The sequence below is a fragment of the Protopterus annectens genome, chromosome 1.part1, assembly GCF_019279795.1.
Source record: "Protopterus annectens isolate FY-2018-M chromosome 1.part1, PAN1.0, whole genome shotgun sequence".
NCBI lineage: Eukaryota > Metazoa > Chordata > Ceratodontiformes > Protopteridae > Protopterus > Protopterus annectens.
Window position 1 is genome coordinate 1,264,320,822 of NC_056726.1, and position 22,851 is coordinate 1,264,343,672.

Sequence of the window (22,851 nt, forward strand, 5' to 3'; positions counted from 1 at the left end):
TAAGAACATGATCTTACAAATTTGTATATGCAATTGTTCCAGTATCATTCTATGGAAATCTTATGACTACATCAGATTGGTTTGGAGACAGAACCTTTTGTATATGGCACAAAAATAACCAAAATAGAACTAAGGGTGCAGTCTTCTTAAAAATTCCAGTATTAGAGGGGATAAAGGATTCAATGTGTTGTAACTGTGTCACTGAAGAACATTGTGATTTTCTACATCCATTCTGTTTTGCTTTTGCTTAAAATATCCTGAATGTTAAATCTGACCATAAGTAACATATTTATGTAGTTGTTTTGCAGATTTATGTCTATTGAGCTGTCTGGTACTTGTAGATATCTAACTTTCCTCCTCCTATGCTATGATTGCTTCTTTCCCTTATGTACTGAAACAGATTTGGGTTATGTATCTTTCAAAGCTGGTAGTTTGTTCTCCCAGATTACTAAATCAAGGAAAGATCAGTTCAATCAGTCAGGACAACAGCAACAAGCACATTCTTACTTTTGCCATATATGCACCCAAGGAGTACATGTTCATTAGGAAACATATTGTGGGAAGTAAGAGCAATACTGTTTGATGGATTACTGTACAGCCAGTGGCTTGTCCCTTTTATTTATGTAAACTGTCATTGTATTATATGTTATGATTTTTTTCTTTAAGTATTCAAATAAAAGATATGAAAAAAATCTTGTTGGCAAAAAGTGAAGTCTATTCATTTATTTTGTAATGAGATAGAATTATGGTGGAGTACTAAAAGAATAGATCTTACTGAACTGGGAGTTGGTGTGCATCAGGATTCAGTTCTGAGCCCACTGTTGTTAATACTGGTAATGGACTACATTAGCAAACAGATTGGAGTAGGCAAATCAAGAAAGTTGCTGTACGCAGATGGTATGGCAGTACAGGCAGACTCTGAGCAAGAACTTTGTCAAATGATAGGGGAATGGAATGCAAAACTGAAGGCACATGGGATGAAACTAAGCAATGATAAGACAGTGGTAATGGCAACAAACTAGGGAAATCAGAGGAAGCTGAGACCTGAGATAGAAGGGAAGATAGTGGAGTGGAACAGGCAGATAGCTTCAAGTATCTGGGAAGGGTGGTTGAGGAGAAGGAAAGTCTGAATGAGGAGGTCAAAGCTACAATCAGAAGGGCTGCAGCCAACTGGTCTAGAGTGCCCTGGGTAGTGTTTGAGAGAAGAATGCCAAAGAAGGTAAAACCTAAAGTGTACAAAACAGTGGTGCGGCCATTATTGCTCTATAGTACAGAAACCTAGGCGGTGAAGGTAGAGAAGTTGAGGAAGCTAGGGGTGATGGAGATACAGATTTGCTGTATCCAGGACTGGTTTGTAAGTTTCTAAGGCCCCCAGACCTTTCTGTGTTGGTGGGAGCCTTCTAGCATATCAGTGGGAGTGGTAAGCACTAGGTAGCCTATCTACTACAAGAGGAGTGGTTTCTGGTCCAGAAATTGCAGTTTATTTGCCATTTGGGCAGTTTTTCAATCCCTTTCAACTTTCTGGTTTAAAAGCATGCGTTTCCATGGGTTTGCACACCACGCAGTGGCACTCAGCTGAGGTAAACTATTACTAGTGCCAGAAAGTCTGCTCTTCAGTTTTTCCCTTAGAACGTCCTTCTTTTACTTCTTGCATGTCAGTTAGGTTAATTGGCTAGCACTTTAACAGGCTTTTGTAGCATTTATTGTAACACACTTAGGTGCTATCAGGACTAGCTGTTTCTATGCAGTTACATCACCAGTACTAATTAGTTATGACCACCCCTCCTGGTATAATTGTAAGGCAATTTCCTGTGCTTTCACCTGTAACCTAGTGCACTTGGGCATTCTGAGACAGTGTGGCAATTTTCTAATGTACACGGACAACCCTCTCCTCTTACCTCCCATCACTCATACATGTGAGAGATTCACTTATATCACCAAAGTGGAAGCAGTGCATGCTCCAACCAAGACCGGGCTATCTGGTCAATAGGAGAAGGTGAACACCTGCAACTCACTACATAAAACACACAGCCCTCCAAAAGACCAACCATTACATCCCACACATAGAAACACAAACTATACACCCACCTTCACAGAGGTTCTCAATAAAAATTTACCCAAACAACAGAGACCCCCGAGACAGAAATGCACTCAACCACCACAACACAACACCAACCCCAGAACATATAGCTCACCATCACAGTGTGCCTGTCAACTTAAGCCTTTAAGGCAAAACACTTTGCCCAATATACTAATCATAGGAGACTCAGTTGTGAGGTACACTGATGTCCCACTCACTAGGTTAAACAAAGAGAAGGTGACAGTCAGTTATCTGTCAGGTGCCAGGATCTGCCACATAACACATGCACTCAGTACATACCACAACAAGTACAAATGTGACTCAGTCGTTGTCCATGTGAGTGTGAATGACCTGGGACATGCATCCCTGGACTACATGAAAAGAGATGTGATGGAACTCTTGCATTATGTGGCCCAGCAGTAATGACCCTAGCCCTGAGCAGTAGTCTACCATCACCAAGAATGATACCACAGTTGTTTGTCTTTTGGCTTTTTCCTGGTAAGGGGTCACCACAGCGGAACTCCAGTCCACTAATGATTGGCAGTAGATTTTTACGAAACGCCGAGGTGCCAGCTCGACTCCCGACCTTCAATGAAGGCACGCCCATTTATGCACGCATGTCTTTCGAACGCTGCCCAACCGCGGGGAGGACATGCAGACTCCACACAGAAGGCACTCCCAAGTCAAGCCGAGAATCGAACGGGAGAACCTCTTGCTGTGAGGTAACAATGCTACCACCGTACCACTGCGGCATACAATATGAGCAGAAAATAATTGACTTCAACAATTGGCTAAGTTTCTAGTGTCATTCTAAGGGGATCCAGTACCTGTCTGCCTGGGACGACATGATCGACAGACCTCAATGCTTTGCCAGAGATGGCCTGCATCTGTCAACCCCTGGGATTCTGGTTCTGGCTAAGGCTCTTGCCACCCCTATAGTGCATTTTTTAGGCAGTGTTCCAAAGACCAAAATTTCACTAACAGCTACAAATAAATGCAATCTGAGGGTCATGCTGCTCAATGCTAGAAGTCTAAATCTCAAAATGCCCTTGCTCGAAGCTCTTCTCAAAATGGAGAATGTCGACATCTGTGCTGTAATGGAGACCTGGTTTAAGGAGGCAGAAATCACCCTTGCATTCCCAGGCTACAACTTACTCCATACCTTTTGGCTCTAGAATACGACTGGAAGCTCCAAAGGTGGTGGTGTCTCCATATTCTTAAAGGATATTTACATCTCTAGACTGGTAGCCCAGCATAAAGCATCCAAGATACTTCAGGTACAACTAACACTGGGTAAGACGGCGATACAAGTCATAGCCTGCTACAGAACCCCAAACATGTCTCTAGACTCACTCCAAGTTCCTAAGCACCCTGGAATCTATCAAGGTCCAACCCAATACTCTCATACTGGGTGAGTTCAACTATCCTTCCATCAACTGGGAAAACTATTCAAGTACCAATGTACAGGTGCAACGCTTACTGGAATTTATCAATTCCAATGCCCTGGACCAGTTCATTCTGCCCCCACTAGAGGAAGCAACATCCTCGACCTGGTTATCACCAACATGGGAGACCATTGCTCCACACCTATAGTAAATTCCTTTCTGGTTATATTTGACCACAAACTGATCACCATGGAAGTCTCCATCTCACCTACAACCCCTGCTAAGGTGACCACCCTGAAAAACTTCTCTAAGGCTGACTTTGGGTGCCTAAAAACAGAGGTGGCTAACTTCTCGGCACCCATGCCAATGGAAAATAGTTGCATGACTGCTGAATCGTACACCAATGCACTGTACAAGCATATACACAAATGCATGGACCTTGCCATAACAAATAGAACTAAGACTCTCGCCGCCAAAAAAAGGAAGCCAATCTGGTGGTCCCCAGCCATCAATAAACTCTACAACAGAAGGAAGAAATTGTTGCAGAAAATAATGAAGTCACAAGACTGGAAAAACCTCCCTTATCAGTATCAACAAAAAGCTGAGATCCCTTATCAAATCCTCTAAAGCCAGCTATGAAGGCAGAATTGCATTTGACATCAAAAACAACCACAAAGCCTTCTATAGCTATATCAGAAATCTCCAAGGCAATACCCAGATTTGCTCTGAGTAATTGCACAATGGCACCTCCTATACTGAGCCGACAGATATAGCCAACATACTGGTCGCCAGATTCCGTGCCAACTTTACCCCCCCCCCCGAAGGGCCCTATCACAATACCAGAAGAAAACCTGGTACGCACCATTTCTGTGGCACAGATAAAAGCTGCATTGTCCAAAGCCAAGAATACAACATCCATGGGACCCGATACTATTCATGGCTGCGTCCTACATGAGCTACAAAATGAATTGGCACCACATTTGTGTGCCCTGTTCAGTCACAGCCATACTTCAGGCTATGTCCCTAATGAATGGTGCACTGCTACAGTCATCCCACTCCATAAAGGAGGAGCAACTACAGACCCTGAGAACTATCGCCTTATTAGCCTGACAAGTCTGGTATGCAAAGCTATGGAGTGCATTATCATGGACCTGCTTAACAAAGATATAGACAATCTCCAAACTCTTGACCTCAAACAATTTGGCTTTGTCAAGGGGAGATCCTGCCTGCTGAACCCGGCTGACTCCTTTGAGGCAGTCACCAAGGTTCATAGGTTCATAGGTTGGTACTAGGCTATCAACCCTAGGGCCTATACAAGCCTAGCCATAACAATTCCCTGGCTATTTCTTCCCACATTATTTACTTTCCTGGACCCCTGTCTAGCAGGGCGACTGACGTGATCCCTGGGGTGAATTTCCTTTCTCCCATCCAATCGTCAAGGTTCCTCTTGAAGAGGTCCAAAGAGGCACTCTGCTTGACATGTATGGGCAATCTATTCCAGAGTCTGGGGAGTCTCTGGGTCAGGAACCTATCCCTCCAGCATGTTTTGTTTATTGTGATGACAAGGTTTAGATCCCTGGAGCGTGTAGCTCTGAGGGATTGGGATTTCTTTAAGTGTAGCATGTCCAACAGCTCTGGGTTTGACATGGCTTTGTATGTTAAGCAGAGATCGCCTCTGAGTAGACGATATGCGACAGAGTATAGCTGGAGTTTTTTAAGGCGGTCAGCATAGGGCATCTGTTTTAGGCCTGCAATTCTTTTAGTGAGGTATTTCTGAGGCCTTTCCAGTTGTTGCAGATGTCTTGAGAGGTACATACCAAATGGGGCGTTGTATTCTATAATGGGTCTAATGAGGGATGAGTACAGTGGGACAATGACCTCCTTTTTTCTGGATGAAAAGCCCTTCGTGATGAGGTGTGCCACATACAAGGATTTCCTGACTGTTGTGGTGATGTGGTTATCGAAGGTGAGACCACTGTCCACCTGTGTCCCTAAGTCTCTTATCACACTTTCTGTGTTTAGTGTACTGCCACCTATATGGTAATTCATGGATACATGTTTTTTTCCCAAAGGGGATAACAATACATTTCTTGGCATTGAGCTTGAGCCCATGGCTCTGGCACCAAGCATCTGTTTCTGTAAGGCCCTTTTGTAGAGTATCCACATCATTTGGGGATTCAATAATGGCTCCCAGTTTGCTCTGCCAACTTTGTTAGCCAGAGTCCCTTAGTGTTGACCTGTACTTCAGAGAAGTAGATGCCAAACAAGAGCGGCCCCAGGACTGAACCCTGAGGTACTCCACTTGTCACTTGTCTGGAGCTGGATTTGGAGTTGGCTACTTTTACAGTGTGGGTTCTATCAGTAAGCCATTTAGCAACCCATTGGGTGACATAGGGATTAATGCCCAACTTAGTAAGTTTATCTATGATTCCAGAGTGGGGAATGGTGTCAAAGGCCTTGGCAAGGTCTAGATAGGCTGTGTGGACCACCTTACCCTTATCCATGGCTCTGGAGACTGATTCAAAGAAGTCAATCAGGTTCAGGAGACAAGATCGGCCCTTCACAAACCCAAACTGGGTGGGGTCCAATGTTTGAAGGTTGCCAATGTCTTTGTTTATAAGTTCCATGATAATACGCTCCATGGCCTTGCAGATAAGGCTTGTCAGACTGATGGGACGGTAGTTTCTGGGATCCAAGGTGGATCCCCCTTGTGGATTGGGATAACTGTAGCTCTGTGCCACTCAGTGGGCACGAAACCTGAGGTGAGGCTATGATTAAACATGACACTTAGGTGAGGTGCCAGTTCATATTATAGTTCATGTAGTACACAGCCCGGGATGTCATCTGGTCCCATGGATGCTGTATTCTTGGCTTTAGAGAGTGCGTTTTGTACCTGTGTGGCCGTTATTACTGGAATTTGGCAATCTTCCAGTATTGAGATGGGCCATTTAGGGGGTGAGAAAGGGGTGAAGTTGGCACTGAATCGATCTTCCAGGATATTGGCAATATCCTTCGGATCAGTATATTTAATGCCATTCTGTTTTAGCTCAGTGCAGATCTGAGCATTGCCATTTAGATTCTTGACATAGTTATAGAATGCTTTGTGGTTGTCTTTGGAATCTTTGGCAATTTTATTTTCGTAACTAGCTTTGGAGGATTTTATGAGGCATCTCAGTTTCTTACTGAGGCTAGTAAGGGAGTTTTTTGCATTCTGGGATTTTCCTCTTTTCTGCAAAAGTTTCTTCCTTTTGTTGTAAAGTTTGTTTATGGCAGGGGACCACCAGATTGGCTTCCTTTTTTTGGATGAGAGCATTTTGGTTCTATTTGGGATGGCACGATTCATGCATGAGTGGATGTGCTCGTACAGTGCCTTAGTGTAGGATTTAGCAGTTGAACTTTCAGTTCCCATCTGCATGGGTGTCATGAAGTTTGTCACTTCTGACTTGAGTAGCATGAAGTTGGCTTTGGAGAAGTTTTTTATGGTGGTTTCTTTACTGGGGGGTGGGGGTGGGATGTGGATGTTAAGGGTGATTAGCTTATGGTCAGACCTGACTAACGAGGGGGTGACCATAGGTATGGAGCATTGATTTCCCATGTTGGTAATGACCAGGTCTAGGATATTGGAGCCCCTGGTGGGACTATGCTTTAGTTGATCCAGGGCGCTGGAATTTATGAATTCCAAGAACCGTTGCGTAAAGGTGTTGGGACATGAGTAGTTTTCCCAGTTAATGGCAGGGTAGTTAAAATCACCCAGTATTAGGTTGTTTGGTTCTATCTTAATATTTTCCAGTATGTTTAGAAAGGTGTAGTGAGAATCTTGGGGTGTGGTGGGGGATCTGTAGCAAGCTACAATTTGGATTGCAGTCTTACCTAGTGTTAGTTGCACTTGGAGATGAGGGCAAGGCAGTGCATACAGCCTACCTCTACCTGGCCAAGACCTTTGATACCATTCCCCACTCAGGTATCATTGATAAACACAACAAACTAGACACCAGTCCTTACATCACTAGGTGGGTTGCAAATCGGCTCACAGACAGGACCCATAGAGTGAAAGTTGCGGATTTCAAGTCAGACTGTCGACCAGTCATGAGTGGAGTCCCACAGGGCTTGGTCCAGGACCCTCTCCTGTTTGGCATCTACTTCTCAGAAGTCCAGGCCAACACAGAAGGACTCTGGCTGACCAAGTTTGCTGATGACTGTAACCTAGGAGTCATTATCAACTCCCCAAGTGATGCAGACATCCTACAAAAAAGCCTTTCTGAGACCAATGACTGGTGTCGGAACCATGGCCTGAAGCATAACGCCAAAAAATACATTATTATCCCCTCTGGAAAAACTCAGTTCCCATGAATTACCACATTGATGGGAGCCCACTGAACAGTGAAGGGGCTGTCAGAGATCTGGGCACCCAGGTTGACAACCACCTCACCTTTGACCACCACATTGCTACTGTGGTCAGAAAGTCCTTCTACATGGCACATCTTGTAACCAAAGGTTTCACATCCAGGAAGAAAGAGGTCATCATCCCTCATTAGACCAGTCATTTAATATAATGCTCCATTTGGCATGTACCTGACCAGACACCTACAACAAATGGAGAGGCCACAAAAGTACTTCACAAAAATGATCCTAGGCCTTAAACACATGTCCTACAAGGGCAGACTCAAGAAACTTCAGCTGTTCTCAGTCTCTTATCTTTTACTTAGAGGTGAACTCTGCTTGACTTACAAAGCCATGTCCAACCCACCCCTACTTGAAATGCTACACCTAAAGAAATCCCAATCTCCCCACGTCACACGCTCCAGACATCACAACCTCATTACCACAATTAACAGAATATGTTGGAGGGACAGGTTCATCTCCCAAAGACAGCCCATACTCTGGAATAAGCTTCCCATTCATGTCAAGCAGAGCACCTCACTGGCCCTCTTCAAGAGAAATCTTGACGAGTGGATGGGTAGCAAAGTTCACTCCAGGGATCACTCCCATTGCCCTACTGGATAGGGGCTGTGTGAACTAACATTGGGTGGCACGGGATCTGGGCAATTTTTTTGGGCTAGGCTTGTAAAGGCTCCAGGCCATTAGCCTAGTAGACACCTATGAACCTATGAAGTGCCTGAGATAGGTGGTAGGATACATACTGTGGGATAAATGAAGAAATGACATCAGAGAAGATGCCCAAGTAGATCCAATTGCAGAGAATGTCAAATGGAAGAGATTATGGTGGTTTGGGCATGTTTTGTTAAGCAGAAGGCAGTGTGGTGAAGAAGATTTTGGAAAGACAGGAAGAAGGCAAGAGGAAATGAGGGTGTCCAGCAAAAAGATGGCTGGATTGCGTGGGTGAAGACATGCAACAGTCAGTTGTGACTGTTGAAGAAGGTAGAAGAGTGGCACTGAATCAAGTGAGAGATGGAAACAGTTGACGCAACACCCTGACCCCATATAGAAAATTGGAAAAAGGGGATTGATGATGATGGGAGAAGACAGAAATGAGTTTCTTGCCATTAATCCCATATTTGTTAACAGCAGTCCACAAAGCAAATAATTTTGACACTTATGAATTATTTGAGGCACACAGATATCAGTCTATCCATTTTATATCTGCTTTCATCAAGCTAAAGTTTACATGTTGAAGAGCTGCAAGTAATATGGAAGCAGCTCTGAATGTGGCAGTTGTACCTAGCATAGCGCAAATGCTCACATGCACTGTTAGGGAAAATATAGCATAGCTGCAGTGGTGCAGCAGTAGCATTGTTGCCTCACAGCAAGAGGTTCTGTTCGATTCTCGGCTGGAGCGCCTTCTGTGTGGAGTCTGCATGTCCTCCCCGTGTTTGAGTGGCATTCAAAAGACATGCGTGAATGGGCATGCCTTCGTTGAAGGTTGGGCGTCGGACTGGCACCTCGGCACCATAAAAAAAATCGACTGCCAATCATTAGCGGACCAGAGGTCGGCTGTGGTGACCCTTAACCGGGAAAAGTGGAAAGAAGAAGAACAACAACATTTAAGCTGCCATGATATCTTAGGAGTGAAGGAGGAAAAGAGGAGGCTCTGTGTGAAACTCACACAAGCACAGGCAATGCATGTATACTCCATGCAAAAGGCAGCCCCGCTGAGAAAAACAGGAGAACAAGCATCAGGCGACAGCAAAGCTAGCTTATTTGGTACTATGCCCTATGTGTGTAATTACTAGGTGATAATCACATTCTGTGATAAAAGTCCTGTTGGATTCCACCTTATAACTCTCCTGAATTGCTTTTCTGAAATCCATCTTGTGCAGCACAATTTTAGCAGGTACGTGTACAGACAATCCAGACTGAACAGAGATACTTCTGTTCAGACTGAACTGTCAGTTTGCAAGCAGAAATTGAGAGTAAATTTAAGACATAGATGTATGTTTGCATGCGATGATACACCACCTAATGAGAACTACCATCACATACTTGTTTGTCCTATAAAATATAATGCTGAGCTTAGGTATGCATGGCCAAGCATATTTGTACATCAAATTCGTACCTGTGCAGACAATATGATCTTCTAGAATGTCATCAATGGATTGACTTGGTGCCATCTGTAAAAGAGAAATGCTGAAGAGTTAAATTACACCATAAACTGTAATGCTCTGAGCAAAAATGGATGACAATTTTACATTAATCTTTGAAACAACATTACCTTGGTAGCAGAACATAATTTGGAGCCAAACACCATGTGAAGTATTTACACATTAGTAGTTCAAGTAATGTTTTTAATCTACTTTGTCTCTCATGTCACTCCAGTCTGTTGCAATCTAGCTGACCAATACATGTTTTTGCTTTGTAGCCCCACTTTCTTTTCTTTAAGGGAGTGAAGGTTTTGGCTGTGGAGGTGACCAGCTTCATCCCTTTTCTCCCTCCCTCAGCACAGTTACTGTGTACTTTCACCTCCAGTAAGCACGAGTTCCAATCCATACTGACTGCATGAGTCTGGATCTTTCTTTTTGCTTTGGATTACTACTTTCAGCTTTCCCAGACTTCCATGAGGATACAGTCCAAATTTCTGGAAATCCTCCTGCGATGGGAGGAAAATGCATCCCCTGACCTTGTCTCCATTCTGGCTAGGTATCTAATGACCACAACTCTACCTGATTCTGACTCACAGGAGGCGCCATTGGGCTTGTAGGTGTACAGTTAATATTATGAGGATGTAAGCAATTCAAAAACAAAATCAATAGATGAGTAACATACTAAGCAAATACCAAAATTGCATCTTGTTCCTTACAACAGTGAATTACAATGACAGTAAAATAGATAAATGTATATTCTTTTACATGTGGAGAAGGGGCAAGTTCTACATAGTACATGATAGAGCAGCTAATTATTTGCCAAAAAAAAAACTTTACCCTAGCCATTCATTCTGATTACCACAGTTTCACTTTCTAATTGAATGGAAATTGTGCTACATGTAGTCTGGTATCCCACATCATCCTGGTAATACCACTCCCTGTTTTGTTTTGTAAAAATAAATATCCTTCACAGTCTACAGCTAAACCTTCATCATTCCTGATCCTGGAGAAAAAAACAGAACAAACAGCCATATTTATTTAGAATGTGCAGTAGTGCCATTTTTAACGAGAGAAAAATATGGACCAGAATAATTAATTAATTAATAACTAAATAAATGTATATATACATATATACCTACATACATACATAAATACATACATTTCTAAAACAGAAAAGGAACAGAGAGTGATCAGGAAGGGATGAAGTAGTGTTACTTAATTCCAGCACAAAGCAAGGAACAGAGTAACAAGTATGTAATGAGAAATTTGAAAACAAAAGTTATGTACTTACCATATCAGTTGATGCCTGCATTCCAGTCTGTTACAACATGTTGGTCCTGAAGCTGCTTGTCACATCTTACTTGGATGAATTAGTGCTCCAGCCTCGAGCCCCTTTTAAGAATTTCCTTACACAAATTTGCACCTATCCCCTAGTTACCTCAGATCTAGTTTGATGCCTCAAGATGTAGATGCCACTTCTCTGTGCTACTTTGGACCCAGTGAGCTATAAACTGCAGTTCCTTCAGCCCTTACAACATGGCCGTGGGAAAGGTGTGTGTGGGGTTGTATTCATTCCATCTGATCCAACATGTGGGTCAAAATCCTAGGCTATCAGCACCTGGTTGGTATCACATCAGGATATCCTTAAGAGGGGCAGCACAGAAGGGTGCTCTAGCCCCTGAGGTACAATCCAACTTGTAGTGCTTAATAAAAAATATGCATGGATGACCAGGTGGCAGTTGCACAGATGTCATCCAGTGAACAGGCTCTGAAAACGCTGTAGAAGTTGCTATGTTTCTAGTAGAATGAGCTCATGGTTTTCAAGAAAGATGTTTGTTGCAGACTATGTAAAAGAATGAGATGCTGTCTGATAATCATTTGACAGTGAAATCTGGACGTATTTTTTGCCCAATTTGTTTTGAGCAAGAGAAATGAAAAGATGCTCATTCCTTCTGAAAGTTTCTTTTCTATGCAGATAGAAATGCAATTGTCTATGTACATCCAATATACTTTCCTTTGTTTCTGTAATTTAGAAATAAGACTGGTAGATGAATGGGCTGTGAAATATTTGTCTCAGAAGCAAATCTGGGCCTCAAACAGATGTCCTATGCAGACCGTCTCAAAAAAGTCCAGCTCTACTTCGTCACATATCGCCTACTCAGAGGTGATCTCTGCCTAACATACAAAGCCATGTCAAACCCAGAGCTGTTGGACATGCTACATTTACAGCATTCCCAATCCCTCCAAGCCATACATTCCAGGGACCTAAGCCTTGTCACTACAATGAACAAAACATGCTGGAGAGATAGGTTCTGTCACAGAGACTCCCCATACTTTGGAACAGACTGCCAATTCATGTCAAGCAGAGCACCTCATTAGCCCTCTTTAAGAAAAATCTTGACTATTGGATGGGAAATAGGAAATTCACCCCGGGGATCACTTCTGTGGTTCTGCTTGACAGGGCCACAGGAAAATAATTTTTGGGTGGCGTAAGACAGGGAACCTTTATGGCTAGGCTTGTACAGGCCCTGGAGCCAGTAGTCTAGTACCTACCTATGAACCTATAAAGGAAGGATTTGCCCTTATCGACCTATCCTATCCTTATGGAAAATAAGGCAAGGAGAAGAGGAGGAAAGAATATGGAGCTTGGACATCCTTCTTGCTAAGGTGATGACTACAAGAAAAATAATCTTCCAAAAAAGGTATTTAAGTCTACCAAGGATGCTGATTCAAAGGGCAGTTTTATGTGGGCCTCTAGGAAAAATTCAGATCCCAAGGTGGAGCTGGATCTTTAATAGTGGGACTTAAAAGAAATCTGCCTTTTAGAAAAGCCTTGGATAATTTGTGAGAGGTTGGAGAATGTTCCTGAAATCCAATGTGAAATCTCAAAATAGCAGCTAATGGCACCTTGGTAATGGGAAATCTAGGACGTGAAGTGAATAGAAATGCAAGAAAGTGCAGGATGTCTGCTGTAAGTAGTAAAGTACTGAAAAAGGTTCAGTGTTTTGTGGACAAGCCCAAGACACACATCTTTTCCACTTGTTGCAATAGATCTTATGAGTGGAAGCCTTTTGAGAGGCTGCTAGAATTTGACAACCTCCATAGGAGGAGGATCATCCTTAGCCATCATTGGAATTGGAGAAACCAAGCAGTTAATTTCAGACTGTATATGTCTAGGTGAGGCTCTCTTTAATGGTGAGTTGTCACATCTGGGACTGGATACTGGAACCAGGAAGGCTCCTTCAAGTGAGGCCTTAGAAGGGGAAGCCAAAAGGGAGCACCTCAAAACTTTTTATTTTCAGAAACCATGACATAAGGAGGAGGGGTGGGTATGTGTATAAAAGCCCAGGGGAGCATTGCTGAGACAGAGTATCTGTTGGTGGCTGTTCTACAGGGGTAATCCTGGCAAATAACTGCTGCATTTGGTGTTACATGGGGTGGCAAAAAGATCACAAGAGGGAGTATCCCAGTGACCTTCTTGTCTGTTGCTGGATTGAGTGACCACTTGTAAGACATCAGGAGATCCCTGCTGAGCCTGTCCACAAGATAACTTAGTTCCCCCGGATAAGTGTTGCTGTCAGAAAGAGCTGAAAGGCCACTGTCCATTACCAGAGCCTCATAGTTAGTTGACACAAGGGGCAAAATTTGATTCCCCCGTGTTTTTTGATGTACCAAGCTATTGTCATGTTATCCATTTGGATGAATATCACACCCTGTGTCAGTCCTGAAGTTTCCGCAAAACTAGGAGGACTGCCCTCAACTCCAAGACTTATATATGAAGACTGGCCTCACTGGCCATTCATAGGCCTTGAAACACTGTCCCTTCATAATGCCACCTCCCCACCCAAGGGAGGATATGGTTGTTGTCACCATTGCTACTGGAAATGGGGTGTGAAATTGTCTTCCCACCAGGACCATTGAGGACTGTAAACACCACTGAAGATGCCTTTTCCAAGGATTATAGCTCTGTGACCACTGAACTTGAAGGAGCCATTGCAATATTCTCTTGTGGAAGTGGGCAGATTTTACCATCAGAATTGAAGAGGCCATTAGGCCTAGGACCTTGAGAACTAAACCTGCTGTAAGAGGGTTGTAGAGTAAGGGGAGCTGAAATGAAAAATGCAAGGCCTGAATTCTGTCCTGAGGGAGAGAGTCGGTGGAAAGACTGGCATACAAGGGGACACCCCAAGAAGACTAGTTTCTGAGTGGGGTTCAGATTGGACTTTTGTAGGTTTACAGATATGCCCAGGATGTTGCAGAGGTGAAGAAGATAATCTCTGGCATATTGAACAGAGTATAAATAGGGCAGTCATTAACCAGTTGTCTAGACATGGGAAAATTTGTATTCCTGAAGTTGCAGATGAGCTTCTAAGACAGTTATGCATCTGGGGGAACTCTGTGGGGGGTTGAGGCCAAATGGCAGTGCTCTGAGTTTTAATGACTGGCTGTTGTTCAGAAGCTTAGGAAAACCCCATGGAACCATTCTCTATCTTTATGTGAAGGTAAGCATCCTGAACATCCACAGACCACATCCATTTGTTTGCCCTGAGGCAGAGTGGAATTGACGGCGCCATGACCATTCTGAATTTAGTCTTTTTCGCATATACCTTCAGTAGGCTGAGGTCCAATAAGGGCTTGAGATTCTTTTTTGGAACCAAAAAGAACATGGAATAATAGCCTAACCATCTCTGGTCTAGTGGAAACTCTTGGATGGCTCTTTTGTTAAGAAAATAAACTTTCTCTGCTAATGTGGCACTTACCTAGTTGGGTGGAATGTCCAGCAGTAGATGACATGGTTGAGGAGGGATTTCCAAAAATGGTATATAATAGCCTGTGGATATTATCACTCTCACCCACTTGTCTTACATGATGGCATTCCATGAGGCTGGGTGGAGAGAGAGATGACCCCCAACTGTCTTCACTGTGGCCTCCTTGTCCATTTATAGTTCTTGAACCTTTCTCCCTATATAATGACACCTTCCCACCCAAGGAAGGATACATCTGTCATCACCATTTCTAATGGAAGTGTGGTCTGAAATTGTCCTGCCACCCAGACCATTGAGGATTCTAGGGTCTCCTGTCGGAGAAGGGCCCAAAATATCCCTGATTCTGCAGACATTCTCGACCTCTTGGCCTGTGCCCTTTAAAGGAGCTACTTCTGCCACTGCCACCCCTGTCTGAAGGTGAGTCAAACTGACATATAAACTTCTAAAACCAGAAAGAACAAAGTCCTAGTAAATAGAGCATTTGTGAAGGATGCTTTAAAGTTGGCTGTGAAATCACATAGGCTCAGCCAGGCATGGCATCTCATTGCTATGTCATATTCAACTGCCTTGGCTGTTCCAGAGCCTATCCATCATGCTGGATTCCTTATTGGGAGGATGGACAGAAATGGAGTCTTCAGAGAATTCTCTTTTAGTGGCTGTGTCTACTTCAGGTAGTGTGGTCCAATGCTGTTTATTTTCAGGGCAGAGGATCTTGTCCAGTTTTTGGGAGACAGCATCATAGGTGTCTGGCTCCTGTCATGATCTCCTAGCTGCCACATCAATTAACTTAAGGATGTAGATTGTGTCATTTCATACACATCAAATAATACTTCCTCATTCTGGGAGGGGGGCTCAATGAGCCTAACTCCCCTCTAGCAAATCAGCTGTAAGATTTCACCAAATGAGGTGCCTTTCAGAGGGGACAGTGGGCATCTCTCCCTATCCCCAAGTCAGTATCATAGTTGGGAGACTGTGATGGGGAGTCTAGATGGTTCCTCTTACACTTCCTTTTTTTTGGAAAATCAAGGAATGTGTCACCTGACTCCTGAAAGGACTATCTCTGCATCTGAGGAGCTGATTTGAGGCCATTGAAGTGACTTTGACCAGTGGATATCTGATGACAATAAGACCAAACTGGAGAGGACTGCATATTGACTCTGTTAAGTGAAGAAATGGTTCAGCTTTCCAGGTGTCGGGAAGGATCAACCACCATAGGATACAAAGAAACTGCTCTAGCCGATGGAGCCAACCCTCCCTTTCAAGAATCAGACAGTGTCATTGACAGGATCCCAGAACCTGAGGAGGTTGTAGGCCCCACTGAGAGAATCAACACAAAAGACTTGAAGTCAGACGACTCCAACAGTACCAATGGATCTGAGGGCAACAAGAAGCAGCAGTCTGAATTCTCAGGTGCAAAACACGCTTGGATCTGACAAAGTCAGAATTGAGTGAGTTGGAACAGTATTCCCTGGAGCTGAAGAAGCATGGAAGGTTAGCTCCAGGCCCACAGGATCCAGGAGATCACACTTCTGGTCACAAAGATAGCGAATAAGATTTGGGGAAAGTATGGGAGAGATACATTATGGGTAGGAAAATACTTAAAGGGCTGAAGGCTAGTGTGCTAATTCTGCCAAGTCAAATCTGACAAACAGCTCAAGGATCTACATCCTGGATTGGACAGACTGAATGACTAGGATACCATGATGTTCTTCATACCACATTGCTGCAGTCCTAACACTTGGGGGTAGTCCGCTGTCCCAGTCGGCCCGAATACCAAAGTATATGGCTGACGTCGGTCAAGGCGCATAGTCTGCGTCAGGAAGTCAGGGTAGCCGCATGGTCCGATGCAGAAGCAGTTGCAGCAGTGGCGTTCTGAGATTTTCCAAGTCGGAGTTTCAGACGAATCCAAGTTGGCTAAGTACGTTGGGGAATATTTTGTTTTTCTTGCCTCAGTATTTTACCGGATGTCAGAAAAAGTGAATAACTGTATTTCTTGTGGGAAACAGATACCTCATAGGGATTACCATACCTTGTGTATACCTTGCTTAGGGCCTGAGCACGACGTTGTTGCTGTCGGCTCTTGTGCTAGATTTAACAAACGCACCATTAAGAGAAGATTAGATTGTGCCAGGTTAGTTTTGGGAAGCGTGTAATTATAAAATGCCGCCGGATGCTCAGCGCAAGGACAAAACAGCAAGCCTAGGCTGGAAGAAACCCCCTGCACCGGACGTCGGTTCTTTGGAGCCAGAGGTTCAGCCAGACATTTCTTTGGAATCCCAGGAGAGACTATTACTACAAGATGTGACCTCTCAGGAGGTAGGCCAGGCGGAAGGGGCTTCTCAGGTAGCTGTTATTCCCTCCCTTCCTAAGGTGGTTAGGCCCTCCCCTGCTGTTTCCAAGGCTTCTCCCAGGGGCAGGCCAGGTTTGGTTTCAGGTGTTACCCCTAGTTCTTCAGGGTCTGTACCTAAGAAGCATATGCTTAAGATGGCAGAAGATTTGATTACAATGATTAGAGGTTCTATGCCCTCCTGATAAGAGGCCTAGGGTGGAACCTGAGCTTGGGAGTTTTGAGCAGTGTTCGGATGCTTCTGAGTCTTCGGCTGAAGACTTGCAGGAGTATTCCCCCTACTCTGATTCTGATGTAGATGATTCTACTCCTTCTGCTTCTCCTCCTGAGGATTTTTCATTTTCAGAGACTCTTCATTCCATGAGGGAGCATTTTAAATGGGAAGGTCAGGATTTCTCTGATTCCAGGAAAAGGCTTAGGGAATTTTTGTTTCTACCCCAGCACAGGCCTTTAGCTATACCTCCTGTTCTAGATGTCGTAGAGGATGTTTCTGCAGAGGCTTCTCTGAACCCTGACTCTCTGCCTCCTGCTCCAGTTAAACCGGATAGATATTATAGGGTGCCTGAAGCTCATAAGTATCTTTTTAAGAGTCCTAGGGCAGACCCAGAAACTGTTTCACAGGGGCCTAAAGGTATTAAGGCTTCTGTTGTTAAAAATCCTGTTCCTCCAGATAAAGAGGCTAGGGCTTTGGATAGATGGGGAAAGAAAGTGTATACTTCTTCCACTTTGGCCATGAGAGCTTTGAATTGCCAGTTTCACATGTTGAAATACCAAAATTATCTCCTTTCACAATTAAAGTCTAAGGTAGATGCTTTGGCGGAAGGTATTGAGTGTAAAGAGTTGCAGGATTTAGTTCATGTTTCTGAACAGGTGGGTAAGCATTCTTTGCAATGTGGTTTTGATGCTGTGCAGGCTTCTTCGAGGGTGGCTGCCACTGGTTCAGTTCTTAGGCACGCCTGGTTGAGGGATCAGAATTTAGCTGAGCATGTGAAAACAAGGATTTTAGATGCTCCTTTACAATCTGATGTGTTGTTTGGTTCGCCTGTGGAAGCAGTTCTAAAGAAAATGGAAGACAAGGCTAAGTCTATGCAGACTGTTAAAGATTTTTGCAGGTTCAGCCTCGTTTAGTAGAAATTGGCCTACCAAGGGGTGGACATATCCTGCTTATGATTCCCAGTCTAGGGGTAGGTCTAGACGTGGTAGAGGCAGAGCTCAAGGTTCTTTTAGGCCTAGAACAGGGAGTTCACCTGCTCAGTCTTCTGGTGAGGGCAGGGGTCAGTCCTTTCGTAAACAGACACAATGACCTGCCTTTTCAGCTGCCAGAATCTCTGGCAGCACCTTTGGGAGGAAGGTTGGCACTTTTCAAAGAAAACTGGAGTTTAATTACCCAAGACAGATGGGTATTGGATATCATTCACCACGGTTACAGGTTTTATTTCCATACCTTGCCTCCTTTCCAAGGCATGCCAGACATTCCTCCTCAACAAAGGAAAGAGGCTCACAAGCAAATTTCTCTGTTGCTCCAAATAGGGGCCATTCAGCCGGTTCCTGTGCCAGAAAGGGGCCTAGGATTTTATTCTCGCCTGTTCCTAGTACCAAAAAGGGGAACACGTGGAGACCAATTTTGGATCTGTCTATCCTCAACACTTATCTGGACATTCCCAAGTTCAAAATGTTGACGAGGCAGCAGCTTCTACCTCTGCTGGGCAAAGATCACTGGATGGTAACTTTGGATCTCAAGGAAGCTTACCTTCATGTTCCTATCAGACTAATTTGCAGGAAGTATCTGCGTTTTCGAGCTGGGAATTCTCATTATCAGTTCTCTGCATTGCCCTTTGGCTTATCTACTGCGTCCAGAGTATTCACAAAGGTTCTGGCTCCAGTGATAGCTTTCTTCAGGCTAAAAGGAATACAAATCTATCCTTATTTGGACGATTGCCTGATTCTGGCTCAAGGAAGGGACGTGCTTCTTCAGCATTTGGAATATGTGATAGCAGTGCTAAGATGCCTAGGGTATTCTGTGAACGAAATAAAGTCCAGTCTAGTACCCTCTCAAGACATGTGCTTTCTGGGTGTGAGACTGAATACAGCAACCCAGATGGCCCTTTAACCCCGGACAAACAAAAGAATCTTTCTCTTTACTTCCATCAACTATCTCATCAGTCCGGGCTGACTGCAAGGACAGTCCTTCAAGCCTTAGGGTTCATGGCATCTTGTATTCTGGTACTTCCCAATGCCAAACTGCATATGAGGAAGCTACAATGGTATCTCAAAATGTATGGACACAGCACTGCCAGGATTTGGACACTGTCATTCAAATAATACCTTGCATTCAAAAGGAATTTTGTGGTGGGCTCAGGAATGTCACCTAAACAAGGGACTCTCTGTGACCCGGCCAGAGGCGAGTCAGATTCTAACGACAGATGCCTCAGACACAGCTTGGGGAGCTCATCTGAATGGAAAGTGGATACAAGACAAGTGGCCTGCCAGACTGCAGCATCTACATATCAACATGAAGGAGATGTTAGCAGTCCAGTTTGCATTACTGGCTTTCAAGGATTTACTTCTTCCAGGGCAGGTGTTGATTCTAACAGACAACACAACTGTCATGTGGTACATCAACAAACAAGGGGAACACATTCTTATCCTCTATGCAGGCAAGCAATGATTTTGTGGGAGACTGCGTTAAGCTTGCAGCTGAATCTTCAAGCAAGGTTTCTGCCAGGAGCACAGAACTCCTTAGCAGATGTGTTAAGCAGGCAAATCATGGATCCCCACGAGTGGAAACTGGATCTTCATGTATTTCAGACATTGACAGTGTCATGGGGAACTCCAGACATAGATCTGTTCGCTTCTCCACTAAACCACCAGCTGCCAAAGTTTTGCACGAAAAGGTTTCATCACACAGCCTGGAAAGTGGATGCTCTTTCTTTCAGTTGGAAAAATCTTCATGTGCATGTCTTTCCACCTCTGCCTCTCCTCCCAAAGGTACTTCTAAAGGTCAGACAAGACAAGCCAAGGATGATTTTAATAGCTCCAGATTGGCCTCGGCAGCACTGGTACCCATTGCTGAGGAGTCTGGTAAGGAAGCCTCCATGGCCCTTACCTTTGATTCCACACCTATTGTCTCAGAAGGACGGGCATCTGCTCAATGTCAAGCTTCACTCTCTTCATCTAACAGCTTGGCATATTCTGTTTTGAACCATAGCAGGTCTCAGCTTCCTCAACAAGTTTTGAATGTGATTATGGAAGCCAGAAGACCTAGTACAAGGAAAGTGTACGCAGGAAAATGGAAGAGATTTTTATTTTGGTGTGCAGCAAAGGATTTGGATGTTTCTGAGCCAAATTTGAGTGTGGCTCTTCAATATCTTACTGAGTTATTGGACAAAGGTTTGTCTTTCTCTTCCATTAAGATTCATGCTGCAGCAATTTCAGCTCACTATGATAGTGACCCACCATTGTTTTCTCATCCTTTGTTCAAGCAATTTCTTAGAGGGGCAAAGAATATAAGACCCCACGTAGAGCTCCTACTCCTGCTTGGGACCTCAATTTTGTGTTGGAGAAACTCACTCTACAACCTTTTGAGCCTGCAGCTACTGCTGAATTGAAATATTTGTCATGGAAGACTGCTTTTTGTTAGCCATTACATCTGCAAGAAGGGTGTCTGAATTGCAGGCCCTTATGGCGGTTGAGCCTTTCCTGATTTTTCATAAGGATAGGGTATCTTTACGTACTAATCCTTCTTTTATGCCTAAAGTGGTTTCTAGTGTGGCTTTAAACCAAACTATTCATTTGCCTACCTTTTATGCAGATCCCCAAAATAAGGGGGAAAAGATTTTGCACACTTTAGATGTACACAGGCAGTTGCGTTATTATTTAAGCAGGACTAAAGATTTTAGGCAGTCTCAGCAGTTGTTTGTTTCTTTTGCTTTGAGTTCTCAGGGCAAGCCTGTGTCAAAACAAACTATTTCTAAGTGGATTGGGTTTTGCATTGCATTTTGTTATTCCCATCATGGCAAGGAGATTCCAGCTGGGATTAGGCCTCATTCCACTAGGGCTACTGCCACTTCAACAGCATTTCTAAGGGGGGTGGCAACTAAGGATATTTTGGAGGCAGCTACTTGGAGTTCAGTGCATACTTTCTCTAAGCATTACCACCTTCCTCTCTACTCTAAATCTAGGGCTGGTTTTGCCACGGCTATTTTGCAGGGCATGTTGTCAGCTCCTGCTTCCTTATGATTTGCCAGCCTCCCTTACCTCTGCTTTGGGATTCTACCCAAGTGTTAGAACTGCAGCAATGTGGTATGAAGAACATAGTACAGTTTTGTACCTACCATAAATGTAGATGTTCGAAGATCCACATTGCTGCAGTCATTTACCCTCCCTCCTTCCCTCTGTGTTTAGGGGTGGTTGTGTGGGTGAGGTTATACTCTTGTAAATTTGTATATATTGTATATATATTTGGTGCAGGCGTGTGTGGTGTTTTTTGGTTTTAGCCTTATCTTTTTAGGGTCTTCTGACATCTGGGGCAAGAAAAGACTGAGGATATGACGTCGGTCATGCGCATTTGTACCCTGGCGTCCTGGCGTCAGACTAATCTTTGACCATATACTTTGGTATTCGGGCCGACTGGGACAGCGGACTACCCCCAAGTGTTAGGACTGCAGCAATGTGGATCTTCGAACATCTACATTTATGGTAGGTACAAAACTGTACTTTATACACTCTAAAAAGGTGTTTGTTTATTTTGTTTTGTACAATTAGATGTCCCATTTAGCATGGTAATGAAGTTCATTAATTTCATTTTTCTGACTGTGAAATAAATAATAAATGCATTTAATTTTTTCTGTCAGTTAGCAAAGCTATTTTGTCTGGAGAAATGTATGCCTGAAATTATGGACTACATTCTCGCTATGGAGAATATCTGTCATTTTGAACTCATTGGGCATAGTCAAGTCAACACAGGTGATTCAGCCTGTGGATTTCAATGCAAATATTTAAACACTTCGTGAAGTTTATAAAATCTATGTAGTTTTAAATGAGCCAATGGATGAGAGTATGGTAATAGAGAGACTTATCCTCAAATGGAGAGGAAGATAAACTGCCAACCTTAGATTTAGGTGTCCCCAAGATAAAGAAGTCAGCATTCATCTGTTTTAATTGAAGATAATTCTTTATTGCACATTTAAGGTAGTCTTTCATTAACTGTACAATCTTTAAAATTGTAGAATTTCTTGGGGAGAATGAGAGGAAGGAGTCAATAGCTAAGCCAGTAGGGAGAAGTGATTTGTTTACCATAAGTCAGGGTGTCCTTATCTTCTTCAGGACTAGATAATTGTGTATCATCAGATAGGACCCCTTTCCTTTTTACAGATGTCCCAACAATCTTTCTTTCTTTCATCTTTGTTCTAGTGATAAGAGTACTAGTCCAAATGGATTATTTTCAGGTAAGGCTGGTGAGTACTGAAGGTCAAAACAATAACAGAGGATATACAAAAACAACAACTGATAGACACATTTCAGAAAAAAATCATGAAAACAGACCAAAACAAACTATGCGGTCTGCAGAACAGAGGCTTAAACAGTCAGCCTTGAACCACACACAAAGTAGTATGTATGTATAATAATTGAAGTCTTAGCAGAGGCTACTGAAGCTAAATACCCTTTTTAGGACAAAATAAGCCATAGATATCCGAGCATAATCATTTACCACCATGAGTCCAGGAGACTCAGA

At 43.5% G+C, this 22,851-nt stretch overlaps 1 protein-coding gene across 1 annotated transcript in view; it reads right to left on the reverse strand.

Moving 5' to 3' along the window:
- The window catches only part of LOC122816112 (myocardin-like), a 573,216-nt gene that overhangs the window by 55,073 nt on the left and 495,292 nt on the right, over positions 1–22,851 (reverse strand). The window contains exon 13 of the mRNA XM_044088880.1: positions 9,980–10,034. Coding sequence (XP_043944815.1) covers positions 9,980–10,034 — 55 coding nt within the window. The remainder of the gene's footprint in view (positions 1–9,979; positions 10,035–22,851) is intronic.